Source organism: Ascaphus truei, chromosome 8 (genome assembly GCF_040206685.1).
Source record: "Ascaphus truei isolate aAscTru1 chromosome 8, aAscTru1.hap1, whole genome shotgun sequence".
NCBI classification, from domain to species: Eukaryota; Metazoa; Chordata; class Amphibia; order Anura; family Ascaphidae; genus Ascaphus; species Ascaphus truei.
Genome location: NC_134490.1, coordinates 38,470,766 through 38,485,721, shown reverse-complemented (window position 1 = coordinate 38,485,721; position 14,956 = coordinate 38,470,766). Strand labels below are relative to the sequence as shown.

Here is a 14,956-nt window from a genome sequence, read left to right as displayed (position 1 = left end):
AATAAAGTGTTTCTATTTTAATGTGCCAAATGTTGAAGGCTCTGCATAGACACCCATGAAAGCACCCACACAGAAAAACACCAGTGAAAACACGCACACCCATGGACACACCATCATATACAGAGACCCCCGTGAACAAACCCACATAAATAAACACTCATACATATCGATACCTGTGAACACACCCACACATACTGTACACATCCATTCTCAGAGCAGAATCAGCCAGCAGTGGATCCTCAGCACAGAGCAAGAGTCTGATAAGTGCAGTAGTTCCAGGCTGGGTGTCATAGAGCTGGAACTCAGACCTCTGCTGCTCCCCTGTGGTCTGATCCTGCACTACAGCTCATAGGAGGCTCCCCCTGACTGACCCGTTACATCACATCATATTTCGGGAGGTGGAAGGTGCCAGGTGCTCCCTCATTGGCATAATATTAATATGAATGATGTCACCTCTTTGCAAGGGTCTCCCCCCTGTGGCCTGGGTTTGCAGTGGATTTTTCACACTGGACCGGATTAGTATATAAGCCTCCAGTGCAGTCCTCTTCAACTAATACAGATATATGACAATTCTTAAAGCTCCAGTTCAAGCTGCCGTTTTATTTTTATCCTATTCAATATGTGCATCAATACAATTTGCACACTGACAAGTGATTAGCTAAGTTGCTGCTCAATCCATTCTCCTGTAATCGATCACTGAAGATTTGGCCCGGGGTTCTTTAAATCACTGTTAGGGCCGAAGAAGATTACCAAAGATGCAAAGTTCTCTGTGGAAGATCAGGTGACCAGGCAGGCACTAGATACAATTGGTGCACTGCTAGAGAGGGCAAAGGGGCGTGCCAAAGCCTGTCTCCGAGGAGGAAGAGGATGTGACTTTGTAAATGGTTGCTATAGAAACAAAAAATGCTTGTTACATTAGAATATATTAATGTCTTTAAAAAAAAAAAATTTTTAAATGCTACAAGTATTTTCTCATAGTACAGAACTGAATTATTTAGGATATTGCTTGAACTGCAGTTTTAAGTCTGGTTCTTTGTAAAATTAGTTGAAGAGGACTACACTAAAGGCTCAACTTTATAGTGACTATAGTATGAAAAAATAAACAGCTGCCTGAGCAATGTCAATGAAATTAGCAGGAGCCGACAGTAAACGGACCCTTCAAAGCTGGTTTGGTCCCGTGGCCACAAATATGAGACCCCTGTATAGCGTAAGTCTCCCTTATTAATTACATCTACGCTTGGTATGCAGGCATGGCCCTCCTCTTGCAGGGGAAGTGCCCAGTCTAATAGTCATTCCGGGAGCGTTGCTTGGTCTATATTTTATATGGACAGATCCTCAATAAAACAGGACTAGGAGTGGGGGATAACTTACCTATAACCTGCTGATCATTTATCGAATCCGTCATTGATCTTCAAGCTGCTGTAATTAGGTGAAGGTTCCAAGCCTCAACCACCAGGAGATGGGTAGTGGAGCGCTCCTCACCACACAAACACGCGTGGTACTATAGATAAAGCTTGTTTTAATAGGTACGACACCTGTTAAATAGGGACAGTTGAAGGGTATTATGTGTTTGTATGTACACAATTTCCCTCCCTCCCCCCCAATTGTAAATACAGAGTTTAATCTATGGCCGTTATTATTAGGGTTGCCAGGTGTCCAGTATTTGGTTACTCTGTCCGGTATAAAATGAGAGATAATACCGGACATGTATGTGTGCGGGGGAGTAGGGGGGGGGGACATGTATGTGTGCAGGGGGGTGGACATGTATGTGTGCAGGGGGGTGGACATGTATGTGTATGCCGGTATTACCTCTCTGGACTTAGTAACCAATCGTGGGATTTCCCCTGAGAAGGGATAGAGCAGGGCTGCTGCTGCTAGGGGGCTGGGCAGCATCCTCCATCCTGATTGGCTGCTGCTGTGTAATGCAGCCAATCAGGAGGAGGTGGCAGGAGCCTGGGGGTTAGGCCAAAGAGCGGAGGAACAGCATGGAGCAGAGAGAGGTGAGAGTGTGTCGTGTGTCGTGTGTCGTGTGTCGTGTGTCGTGTGTCGTGTGTCGTGTGTCGTGTGTCGTGTGTCGTGTGTCGTGTGTCGTGTGTTTTCTCTGGCTGTCCTGTGGGGGTGATAATGACAGGGAGGGGGATGATGGGAGGGGGGATGAGACAGGTTGATGGGAGGGGAGGGATGAGACAGGTTGATGGGAGGGGAGGGATTAGACAGGTTGATGGGAGGGGGGTGAAGATGATGGGAGAGGATGAAGGGAGGGGGGATGAGACTGGTTGATGGGAGGGGGGGGATGAGAGAGGATGATGGGAGGGGGTGAGAGGATGAAGGGAGGGGGGGATGAGAGGATGAAGGGAGGGGGGGATGAGACAGGTTGATGGGAGGGGGGATGAGAGGATGATGGGAGTGGGGATGAGAGAATGATGGGAAGGGGGATGATGGGAGGTAGGGAGAGGGGGTAACGATGGAGGGAGGGGGGTGAGAGGATGAAAGGAGGGGGGTGAGAAAGGATGATGGGAGGGGAGATGAGAGAGGTTGATGGGAGGGGGGTAGAGGATTAAGGGATGGGGGATGAGAGAGAATGAAGGGAGGGGGGATGAGAATGAAGGGAGGGGGGATGAGAGAGGATGAAGGGAGGGGGGTGAGAGGACAAGGGGGGTGGGAGGGTAAGCGGATAAAGGGAGCAGAGAAAGGTGAGGCTGTGTCCTGCGTCTATTTGTTATGTGTTTTCTCTGGCTGTCCTGTGGGAGTGTTAATGATGGAGGAGGGGGTGGGAGAGGATGAAGGGAGGGGGGGTGGGAGGATGAAGGGAAGGGGGTGCGAGAGGATGGTGGGAGAGGATGAAGGGAGGGGGGGTGGAAGAGGATGAAGGGAGGGGGTGAGAGGATGAAGGGAGGGGGGTGAGAGGATGAAGGGGGGGTGAGAGGATGAAGGGAAGGGGGGTGGGAGAGGATGAAGGGAAGGGGGTGGAAGAGGATGAAGGGAGGGGGGTGAGAGGATGAAGGGGGGGTGAGAGGATGAAGGGAGGGGGTGGGAGAGGACGAAGGGAGGGGGTGGGAGAGAGGACGAGAGGAGAAAGAGGATGAGAAGGAGTGCAACAGTCTTGAAATTTGTGGGAGGAGCATTAAGATTAGTATTGCTCGCCATGTACAGTATGACTGCAGGTCAGTTATTTATAAATGATCTGACCATTACATGATTTGTTCTAAATTTCACTCCAAGCATGCACCAATTTACACTATTTCATATTCTATTTCCTACAAAAATCCTCAGATGGGCGCTCTCTCCCAAGACCCCTTCCCAAATTTTTTTTACAAAACAGAATATAAATTGGTGCAAATTGGTGAATACTTGGAAAGACATTTGGAAAAAATTTACGTAACAGTCAGGTCATTTATAAATAACATTCTTCCCCACCAACGATTCTCGCTTGCGTCGCACTTTTCACCACTGTGTCCAGTATTTTTGGACAAGCCACCTGGCAACCCTAGTTTTTATCACTGAAGTGGTCTATGTATGGAAGAGTTTGGGATCTCCTAATATACAAAACTAGTAGTTCACTGCCTTTGAATTGGGTGAACCCAGTTTGAATTCCAGTGACGGCTCTTTGTGACCTTGAGCAAATTGCCTTATCTCCATGCACCTTAGACACCACTAGATTGTAAGCTATTCAGAACCAAACTGTCTCCAAAATGCTATGTACAGCGCTACAGCCACGGTCAGTGCAATATATGGAACAATTATATATAATATTTATTATATATGCTATGAGGTATCCACACTCTGCAGGACACAAATAACCTGATTAACGCTGGAGCTTTTCATATCAATGAATGACATAAAACTCAGGGAGAAAATAATATTCAGTACTGGAGGGGTTAAACAACTCCAAGACAACGCAGCGGACGTCCTTCTTGTTGGTTTTTCCAATTTGTCCGTTATTTACATGAGCAATAAAGTTTTATTGTGTCGGTTGTTCAGTCCTGGGCTGTCCCAGTTGTTGCCTAACTTCCCGGTGCAGCTGGCGGTAAGAACGGGGTCCGGAGATGTGGGTTACTCGCTCGGTGATGTCTGCAGGCGGCCCCTTTGCTTCCCCCGGGCCCTCGGCGTTGGCGGTGTAACAGGCGCAGAACTGACAGCCCTGACTCGGGGGTCCTCGCGCCGCCATCTTGATCTGGCAGGGCTTTTATCGCCGCCCGAGAACCCTGGGGTCACATTCAGAGAGGAGTCGTCGTCAACATGATCAGCAGAGTACTGGGTCCACGGTACCAGCAGCTGGCGAAGAGTTGGTGAGGACCGCGGAGCCCGCCTGGCATTAATAACACCCCCTCCTCTGGGGACAAGCAATTGGAGGGTTATGAGTGCTCCGCTTGGGGTCTCTGTCCATTCTATCAACTTCCTTGACCCTGAGTCTCACCTGTCCCCTTCCCTGGGTTCAGATAATTGTAGGGGCCCTTCCTGGGGTGTCTCTGCCCCGCGCCCTAGATATTATCTGACACACACTATTAGCTACCTCCTGCCTGGGAGCTCTCGGCACCCCCTCTCCCAGTTTACATCCTGCCCTATTCTAGTACCTGCCCCCAGCCTGAGTCTTATCTGTCCCCTACCTAGGGGTTAGGTTATATGAGGGGACAGATTTAATTGGCCTGTGTTCTGTCTGCCTCTTCCATCTAATTGTCCATCGTCCTGTTAAGGGCATATATGCCCCATCATATTAACTGCCTCCAATCTCGGTGTTGTAGTATCAACGCATTATTTCCCCTACTCCTTGCCCAATCTCCTACCGGCTGCCTGTTTGCTTGACCTCTAACTGCTCCTGCAGAGCTGCTACTTGTTCCATGAGGTGAAGTATTAACTGCCCCACTCCCCTTCCTCCAGTTTTGCTGGTCATTCACGGCCTTTGAAAGGGTTAAAAAGTGGCAATATGATTGTACCTTGGATACTCTGTACCAGGTTTGCTGAAAGATTTCCTGGGCCCAGAACTAGAATTATGACTTTGCCCACCTCTATTTCCCACCCCCCTCTTTGTATGTATTTCACTCCCCCCGTCTCACTCTTGCCTCTCTCACTCACACCCCCCTTCAATGACACTACTCAATCCTGCTTCCTCATTTCCCCCCTTTCTCACACTCATTCCTCCGGCCAGGCCCCACACACACACACACAATCCCAGCCACAATAACACACCCCCAAATACATACAACCCCCCCAAATACATACAACCCCCCCAAATACATACAACCCCCCCAAATACATACAACCCCCCCCCAATACATACAACCCCCCCCAATACATACAACCCCCTCCCCAATACATACAACCCCCTCCCCAATACATACAACCCCCTCCCCAATACATACAACCCCCTCCCCAATACATACAACCCCCTCCCCAATACATACTACACCCCCCCAATACATACAACCCCCCCAATACATACACCCCCCCCAATACATACACCCTCTCAATACATACACCCTCTCAATACATACAACCCCCCCCAATACATACACCCTCTCCCCAATACATACAACCCACCCAAATACGTACCCTCTCCCCAACCCAAATACGTACCCTCTCCCCAACCCAAATACGTACATACAACCTCCAAAATACGCATAATCCCCCCCACCCCAAATATACATGCACACAACCCCCCACAATACAACCCCCAGCCCCAAAATACATGTGCAGAACCCCCTCCACCCCCACGTACATACGCAAACCCCCACGCACATACACAAAAAGACCTACAGACTTGCCTACCTTGTGATGGTCTTAAGCCTCTGGTGTCCGGATCTCCCCAGCTCTGTGGACCTCAGAGAGGCTCTCGGCTTCTTTGCCCGGTTGCCAGTCCTCTCGTTGCCGCTGGGACCTGGCTCTCCCGAGCTGCAGGCCTCCCTCACCGGTGCGCACCAGGCCTCGTGCCAGATGCTGTGACCGGCACGCGCCATTGTCAGAGCCTCGGTGGGGGACAGTGTTGGTGTCAGTGATGGAGGCCCGTAGTTGGGGAGTGCCGAGGCCTGGCGGCAACAAGAGGACCAGCAGCCGGGCAAAAAAGTTGTGCCTGGCCAGAGGCTGGGCTCAACTGCTTTGTCTGATTGCCGGGCCACCGGCGGCCCTGCTCTGTACTTCCTATATAACATCACACTCCCATGTTGCTCTGCAGATACACATTTGATAGAATGGGATATTGTGGGGGTTTGTCGCAATTTGCTGCTTACATGCTGTTTTGGTATTTCGACATTTCCTGTCCCTGAGATACCGAGCCCTTGGTTAAATATGGCAGCCAAGGGTTGTCTAAAAAAAAAAAATAATAATAATAACTTAGACATAACATTTATTAAAGCTTATATAGATTTCTCTTTTGGGGGAACAAAGCAGAGCCTTAATAGGGGTTTGGTTGTCAGTGCATTTTGTAGGAGTGGGGAGGGGTTGTTGCTGGTGTAACCCTTTCTCTGCCACAGGGTTGAGCAACCTATTGTGCCCTAACAATGTACTGCAGAGCAATCGGTGGCTTTACGGGGTGTTGCTGACTCATCTAACCTCCCCTTCCTGTTGCAGGGCTCCCATCCTGGCCACATGGGGGGCGGTTGGTGGAGTGGGGCTTGTTTGGGCCACAGACTGGAGGTTGTTTCTTGATTACGTCCCATACGTCAGCGGCAAGTTTAAGAAGGAAGAGTAAATCTGTATACTCTGGGGTAAGTGTCTGCTCTGAGCTTTCAGTACAAACTATTGCAGTACTCCCCTGACTCCTAAGTGTGTGATATTTTTATTTGAGAGAATATAAATACAAATGCCACTTGTGGGTATATTTGCTTGTTTGACAGATCTGCAACCCTGTCTTTCCCATTAATGCTTGGTTAACTGCTTCTGCTGCAGCCAGGGGTGGACATTACCCACAAGCCCTGGCTGCAGTGGAAGCACTCTTTGCTAATAAGGAAAGACAGGGTTGCAGGCCTGTCAGACATGCAAATGTACACACCACACACAAGTGGTATTTTTACTTGCTGTACACTTTACGGTGGTGGATTTTTGTTACTTTTGGTGGTGTTTTACCCACCATAACTTTTTGTGTGTATATAGATATCTATCTATATTTCTTCAACCCTTGACAATCCCCTGAAGGCGCCCCAGTGATCTCCTACACGCTGCAGTTGGAAGCCTCTTCGTGTTGCTCCAACAAATGTCCTAATTTTATCTCCTCTTACGTTTTTGCTCAGTCTCTTGCTCTTTTGATGGCCTTTCCAGTGGAGAACTTTCTTCAGCCACCAATGGTAATATCTTCTTGCACTTTGTCTGGTCAACTGCCATTTTTAATTTCCTGGTTGTCCCCATGGCAGTGGTCACAAATGGGTCCACGCTCCCGCTGAGGGGGCAGAAATCTACACGTGGGAGGACCAAATATAGCCCCTCCTTTCCTCCCAGTTATTACTTTTTTTTTTTTTTTTTTTTTTTCCTGTCCTACCTCGCTGTGGTACAGGTTAGTATTTTTCTGTAGTGTAACAAAGGGGCTTACCTGACTACTTGGGCAGACAACTCCCATGGGTCTACTACTGTCTCTCCCACTGAAGCCAGGACATCTGCGCTCCAAGGAGTTTGCTGATCCGGGAGCCATCGGAAGGCCACGCTGCAAATAGCCGCTGAGGCTTGCAGCTCCTGAAGCTGCTTGTGCAGGTGAGCGACAGCGTGGGAGCATGTGTAACAGGGAACACGTCCACGTGATGTCATGGAAGTGTTAAAAAAAAGGGGGGGGGATTTAAGACACGTGGAGGACAGCACACATGCTGGAAGCCTGCTCAAGGGCTGCAAGTAGGGTGTAACTATATAGGCACTGCTAAAAGACTGCAAGCCTATCGGGACCTAGCCAGGATACATGCTATTCAAAAAGTGCTGTTTTTAAAGTCCCAAGGTAAGCCCCAGGGATAGGGTAGTGGTACTCTTGTGATTTTGGTTTTTATAAAGATTGCTTTAATAACTGATATTCATGTCAGTACTCCAGGGTTACAACAGGAGGATTCAGTTTCCAGAGCACCTATAGAACCAACTGTTAGGAAGGTCACTAGGATAACAAAACCTTGTGGGGCTTGTGAGAAGCCTGCATTAGAAAAAATAAAAGACTTTGAGGATTGCCTAAGACTCGGCAAAGGACCCAATTATGCCCATGTCGTATTTCATCCTGTGAATGAAGGATCTGGTAACCCAGGTCATTGAGGCAGCCTCTTTGAAGTCTGCCCAGAAGTGGGAAGGATTCCTCTTCTTAGAATTCAGAGGATGAACAATTCAGTAGGTTGGAGCTGGAAATAGAATCTTCAGAGAATTAGCTTTTAACAGAGGAATCGTCCACTTTTTGATCTAGAGCTTATAGACCCACTTCTCAAGGCAGTAAGAGATCTTACAGATCGAGGACGAGCCTTCCTCTTCGGAACTTCGAGATCTCATATTCAGGAGCCTGCATAGACAACCAAGAACCTTCCTGGTCCACGAAGTGGTGAAGGATATGATCAAAGAAGAGTGGTCCTAGCCAGAAAAAAAGCTCCTTTTGACTGGGACATTTTCGAGAATGTACCCATTTTGCGGAAAAAATTGGAACCATGGGATTCTCCCCCAGAGGTGTATGCGGCGGTATCAAGGTTGCCCAGAAGGACAACACTACCTGTGGACGATGCAGCCTCCTTTTTGAGACAGTATGGATAGGCAGATAGCGAACACCCTGAAGAAATCGTTTACTGTTGCGAGCGCAGCTAGCGGGCCTTCTGTAGCTATAACATCCATGTCAAGGGCAATGATGTTATGGATTGCTAATGTGGAGGAGGCCCTGGAAAAGTTTCGATATAGTTGGAGCACTCTGAGCTAAAACTAGCAGTGGACTTTATAGCAGAAGTAAGGCTGGCAGCAAAGTCAATGGCACTGTCTGTCGCAGCCAGAAGAGCACTTTGGCTAAGGCCTAGACGGGCAGATTCATCATCTAAGTACAATCTGTGTTGAATTCCATTTCAAGGTAATCATCTGTTTGGCAGGAAACTTGATTCCGCCAATGAGAAGACCTTTTGCCTGTTCCTACAGGAAAGGAAAACTATTTGCTACCCCAACTTGAATGAATGAGAGGGCTAGCAGCTGACGAATTAGATGCTATAGACCTGGAAGGGCTTACACGAGCAGCCTTCTGGCGTCAAGGCCAGAGCTCTTTTTTGTGGGCCAAGAAGAGGTAGACCCCCAGTGCGGCTGGGAAGCTCGCATGAGATGAGGAGCTTGAACATCCTACATCGGAGGAAAACTCGACCGTCTGGGTGCAAACGATTGCGGACTCCTGGGTGCTGGTGTTTGCAGAGAATACTGTCGAACAAAAAACTATACCTGGAAGGCACAGGTTCATAAGGTCCCGACAACCGGGAAACCAACTTGCCAGACAGGGATTAACCAGCAGTATCCAACATCTTATCGGCGATCGTGCAATTCAACCAGTTACGCCACAAGAAAGATGGTTATCTACTCACCAATGTTCTGTTCATCTTTTTGTGCAGGGAACATTCTGGTCTATCCTGGACCTAAAAGGCGTAAACAAACTGCTCAAGGTATGGAAATTAAAAATGGAGTCCTTCTTTTAGGACTATTATTGCCGCAGTGTACCAGGGGGACTGGCTCGTATCAGTAGACCTAAAATATGCCTAATTCCATGTACCCATTGTCATGGTAGGGGTAGCAAGCCTCACATAATAAAGGTGAAGCCTGGCTGGCTGCCCCAAAACCATGTATAATGGCCACCTCTGTGAAGTTCATTTGACCTGTTATGTCTTGTGTTTAACCTCTTCCAGATGAGAGCTATATCACTGTGATATCTGGAAGAGGGAAAACTGTGTGACTTGGGCAATGGGGATTGTATATGTAAAAAGCACTTTTATTCCCTCTGGTGGTATGTTCCCCATACAGTTAGTAAGGCAGCCAGCCTTGTCTTTTTTGTGTTGCTAGCATTTCTCTGTATGCAGACCCCACTAATTAACTTAGCTGGGCTGCATACAAATGCCGGGTTGTGGCAGAGGCTGGGAGCGGTTAAGTACTAGGACAATGATGAGCGGGGAAGCGCTGATAATCAGGTCCGGAAACTGGCTCTCAGCGGGGCAGAGCCTTTGTTCTTCAGAGATGCTGCAGCGCCTACCCAGCAGGAGGTATGGGACTGGCTAAGGGAACTGTTGCTGGGGTCTGAGTCCCGTAGGCATGATTTCCCATTGGCAAGTTCAAATTTCCCACTCGCCAGCAGCTCCCTCATCGATAGGTGGTCCAGAGTGCGTAAGCTGCCCCCCTCCTTTGATTGGTGCAGTAGGGTGAGCCCTCTTCCTCTGACTGCTGCCTCACGATTTGTGCTCTGATTGGCCGGCGGCCCCTGCTACATAAAAAGTATAGCAAACAGAGGGCTATGTAAGGAGCGTGGCCGTTTGAGAGTTTGGCGTTTGAACGGAGACTGTGACATCACGACTGGCGGGTAATTCGAAAGTGCTTAGTGTGGAATACCACTGAGAAGTGACAGGAGCTGTACAGGGCAAGCCTACTGAAGAAGGCCCATGCACCTAGTTGAGGCTAGATTCTTCTCCCCAAGGCCCCAGTTGATGCGTGTACCTTGTGGCTGTATTTTGTGTGTTTGCTGGCTTGCCAGAATAAACTTTTAGTTTATTCAATTGTGTCCTGTCTGGTGATACTAATCCCGGTGGATTCGGTGTTAAAAGTTCTGGTCCCCTGTGACACCCATATGTCAGACACCAAGTATCTGCGATTTTTGCAATAAAGGTAGTACACTACAAATTTAGAGCTCTTTTCGGTCTGTCACCAAGAACATTCACAAGTGTTATTAACCCTCCTTGCTGAATTAAGGCAAGAAGGAATACAATTTTTCAATTACCTGGATGATATTCTGATTAAAGGCATGGGTTGGAGTTCTGTCACTCCGACACCTATCCAAAGGTTCTAGAACTCATTGCGCATGACTGCTGGTTGGTCAACACGAAGAGCAAATTAAGCATAAACGGAATTCAAGATTCAAGGGAATAGATTTCAACACACGGCAAGGCAGAGTGGCTCTTCCCTCTGACAAAAAGTAAACATTTGAAGAAAATGGTGCGACTAGCTGGAGCCAGCAATTTATGGGGGGCTGTATTTGAATGAGGGACCCTATCAGCCAAAGGTGGTTAAGTTGGCCAGATGGCATATGTTTCAACAAAACTTCTTACGCCAGTGGCAGAGGGAGGTGGCAAGATGTAAAAGAAACCCTAAAATGGTGGGAACGTGAAAAGAACCTAAAAGCAGATTCTCCCCTACAAGATCAGGTCTGGCTTGTGCAGGCAGCAAAGTCTGTGGTGCCCAACTCTGGACCGAGATGGGCCATTTTCCTTGTACTAGTTACAAAACATCAGCCAACATTTTTAGAGCTACGCGGCAATTGAGCACGTTTCACCATAACTATGAGAGTGCAACATAAAGATCCGGTCAGATAAGGTACTACAATGACTTTTGTATAAGGAGCCCTATATTCCGGGAACTACACCCGATTTTATAACCTCTGCAGAATGTCATCTAGCAGAATTTTTAAAGCGGCTCATCGCAGGGAAAAGTAATCTGCAGGCAGACTTCCTCAGCCATAAGACCCTAGTGCCAGGAGAGTGGTCCCTTATCGAACACTACTTTCAATCAAGGAGTCGCAAAATGGATGAGACCAGACACAGATCTTATGGCAATGTCCGGAAACCGGAAGTTACAGATTCTGCTCACGAATGTTTCATTCAGGGGCTGCCAAGGTAGATGCCTCTTCCTTTCCATGGAAATTCCTCTGATCCCAAGAGATCTCAAAAAAATCAGACCGGAAAAGGCAGAGGTAGTGGCAATACTCTAAATTTGCCACGCGGAGCCTGGTTCCCACAGGTAATACAACTTTCAGTAGACAAACTGTGGCAACTGCCGGTGTTTTAAGGCCCAGGGTCCAGTGCAACATCCCAGTCATGGGGAGTGGACTTTGCCAGCATGGAGACTGAGCAGAAGCTGCTCAGATCAAGAGGGCTGTCATACAAGTTTGTCGTGTAAGGGTTCCGGTCCAGGCTTTGACTGGGACCTGTCCTTACCTGGTTGCTGTGAACATTTTGATTACTGGCAGCCTGCTCTATTGGCTGCACCTGTTCAAGGGCTTAGATAGCAGCCAGGGACTTCCAACCCCTGCCTGAGCATTTGTATATGTTTCCCCTTGTTCCTGGGCTCTAGTTCTTGAGCCTTCCGTGTGGCTTGCCAGTCCCTGTTGCTTCCCTGTTCATTTGAAATTCCTGTTGCTGACCCCGACCTCGCTGCCTTCTGTCTGCCCTAACCTTTTGCCTGGATTCTGCACCACTGCTGCCTACCCTGACCCTTTTTGCCTGCTTACCGACCACGGATACTCTAACAGGACTCTGTCCCTGGGCTCTGGTCGGTTAATTGACATCCCTACCTCAGCCCTGCGGGTCCGCTACCTGATTGGAGATGAGCACTGTCACATCTAGAGGAGAACTAATGGCGGCAAGGAAAAGGCCTACTTCTACAGTATATCATGGAATCTGCAGAACTGGAGAGAAAGTCTCCAAAGATGCCTCTTAATTGTGTGCACACTTAGTGTGGTGTGTGATTTAAGAACAGTTGAACATTTTATTAGATCAGAGTAACGAAGATAATTAAAACATAACATTTATTCAAATCAAAAATACAATTGTACATAATATAAAAATCTAAGAGGATTGGGGGAAGAAGTATATACTAGGAGGGAAACTATCCACTATGATGTTTACACTGATATACAGTGGTATAAATTCTTAAATGGGTATTAGCAAGGCTGTAAGCTTAGGCCACGTCAACATGGGCCCTCAATGTTTCTGCAAGACCTAACACTCTGCAAAGTTCTCTTTACCTCTCTAATATGAGAACGAAGTCTTAATAGAATGGTCCTGAGATGCAGCTGTGAACGACAAGTCTAAGACTTCTTCCACTGAGAGGTAAAGCGAACGTTTCTGTTGGGACTTGCGGGAAAAAGAGGGCACACCTTGAAGTGGTCTGTAAGCTTAAAAATGATTTGGTCAAAGAATTCAACTAAGTGACCCTCCATTTATGAGAAAAGAACAGAAGTATTTAACTATATGCTTTGTCATGTTGGATGTTGCATTGGGGTTCTCTAATATTGTTTTTTTTTTTGCATGATTTTATTGGTGGTTTCTTCTCATCTGACGGGTCGTGTTCTGCTATCTGTTTTCTTGTAGAAGTCCTCAACTCGACGTACATGATCTAATTATTTCTTTTTGGGGGGGGAGGGGGGGGATAAGCATATCATTTGCACTGCCATAAACTGTTTGCTGCTGCTTCGTCTTTAAATTGTTATCTTTGGTAATCTTTGCCAGATTAGTTAACTATTATGCCCTGCAGATCTTCTTCTTATACAGAGCGGTCGGTGCATTCAACTTTTGCTTAAATTTTTTTTTTTTTGTTTCCTCGGGAATTGGTTAGTGTCTGCCACGTGCTATTTTTTTGTCGGCCATTCTTCTCCGTTTTCTCTTCTCTAGTTAGTTAGAATCTAAATGTTTCTCCATAACGATGTGCCCTGTGCATCTTGAGCAAGCATAACTTTTTTTTTATTTTTTTTGTGTCCTCTCTGGGTTCTGGTGTATATTGCTGTGACCACTGCTCATGCCAAAATGGTTAAGGACAGTGCAGTCTTCAATCGTATTTCTTTGTTAGCTAGGATAAAGTCCTTCGTGGGCAAGGCTATACATCTGTACATAACATATTTTTAACTTGATCCATTTGTTTCCTTTTTTTTTTTTTCTCAGCTAATTATCTGATGTCGGATCCCATGACACGAATTTGCAGACTGAGAGGCCACTGGAACAGTCGCTGCTCAAACGCATTTTATTTATAACTAAACAATATGTACATTTCCAAATAAAAGTGTTTTTTCCAATTGCATTTGGGATGTTTGTTCCTGTGGTTTTTTTTTTTTTTTTTTTTGGGTGCATGACTTGGGTTAATGCCTTAACTGCCAGTGGCCTACAACTTTCAACTCTATGCTGATATACAGTATTTTTTTACTACCAGATTGGATGAATTCAACGTTTTATACATTGTTACACTTTCAATATATTACATTAAAATGTGTTTTGGGCTATAAAACCAGAACCACCATTTTATTACAGGAAAGTAATCTATTACAAGTTATGGGTTAAAAGCCTGTGTAGCTTGGAATGGTTTTAAATTGTTGTGTTCTGAACAGCGGAGACTTGAAATGTATATATTATTTAGAAGTAATTGATGAATTGGAACCCGAGAGTGTAGGAACAAGTCAAGAAAATATCTCTACAGGTACTTCAATTCCATGTGCAAAATAAACTAATTTGGGGTCCCAACCTATGGGATCTTAAGTATAGCGTAATGAATAAGTCCCAGTAAGGTTATGGATGAGGTGGCCCTCTATAATAGTTGAAAATGTGTGGGCAAATCCATCGCACATAGAGCCATAATGTGATCGTTAAAATTTTGAATCTACAGGGGTCGGGGCACAATCCCACTGGGACCCAGATCAACCCAATTACCTAATCCCTTAACACTTGCAACTTCTTTTAATGTATATTGAAACAATTAAATGTCTGGATATCAAAATTCAAGTGCTCATATCCAAAGAATAGTGGCTTCTGCAGCAGCAATTTAACAGCCTTTACTCCCTGTATCTGTTCTGTCAGGACTCAGTGGGTGTGCTTCTCCGGTCCGATGAATAAGTGAAGGTTGCCTGGGCCGCAGGTAAATGTAAAGCACCGCTCCCTGCAGAAAACAAACGGGGTCCAAAATTGAGCTTGCTGATTAAAAACAGATTTATTGCGGAACCACAAACCGCATAGCAGACAGGGAGAAAACACTACACTAATGTGTTACACGCACTTTGTAAAAGAGTAACAGGAACCTC

At 46.8% G+C, this 14,956-nt stretch overlaps 1 protein-coding gene and 1 long non-coding RNA gene across 2 annotated transcripts; one reads left to right on the top strand and one right to left on the bottom strand.

Annotated features, from left to right (window-relative positions):
• Window positions 1-533: 533 nt before the first annotated feature.
• On the bottom strand, window positions 534-4,786 carry LOC142501537 (uncharacterized). The gene is made up of 3 exons (XR_012803510.1): window positions 3,802-4,786; window positions 1,372-1,535; window positions 534-888 (listed from the first exon to the last, which is right to left on the bottom strand). It is a non-coding gene; the product is annotated as an uncharacterized LOC142501537 (long non-coding RNA).
• Window positions 3,991-13,965, top strand: UQCR11 (ubiquinol-cytochrome c reductase, complex III subunit XI). Its single transcript, XM_075611544.1, has 3 exons — window positions 3,991-4,289; window positions 6,565-6,701; window positions 13,830-13,965. The coding sequence occupies exons 1-2, from the start codon at window positions 4,240-4,242 to the stop codon at window positions 6,683-6,685; spliced, it is 171 nt and encodes a 56-aa protein (XP_075467659.1). The 5' UTR covers window positions 3,991-4,239; the 3' UTR covers window positions 6,686-6,701; window positions 13,830-13,965.
• Window positions 13,966-14,956: the final 991 nt, after the last annotated feature.

What these genes read in the sequence shown, in the direction of transcription:
- UQCR11 (XM_075611544.1), top strand. Translation starts at nt 4,240, where the DNA reads ATGATCAGCAGAGTACTGGGTCCACGGTACCAGCAGCTGGCGAAGAGT. An exon ending in CAGCAGCTGGCGAAGAGTTG is followed by an intron (nt 4,290 to 6,564) that starts GTGAGGACCGCG and finishes TTCCTGTTGCAG; the next exon opens with GGCTCCCATCCTGGCCACAT.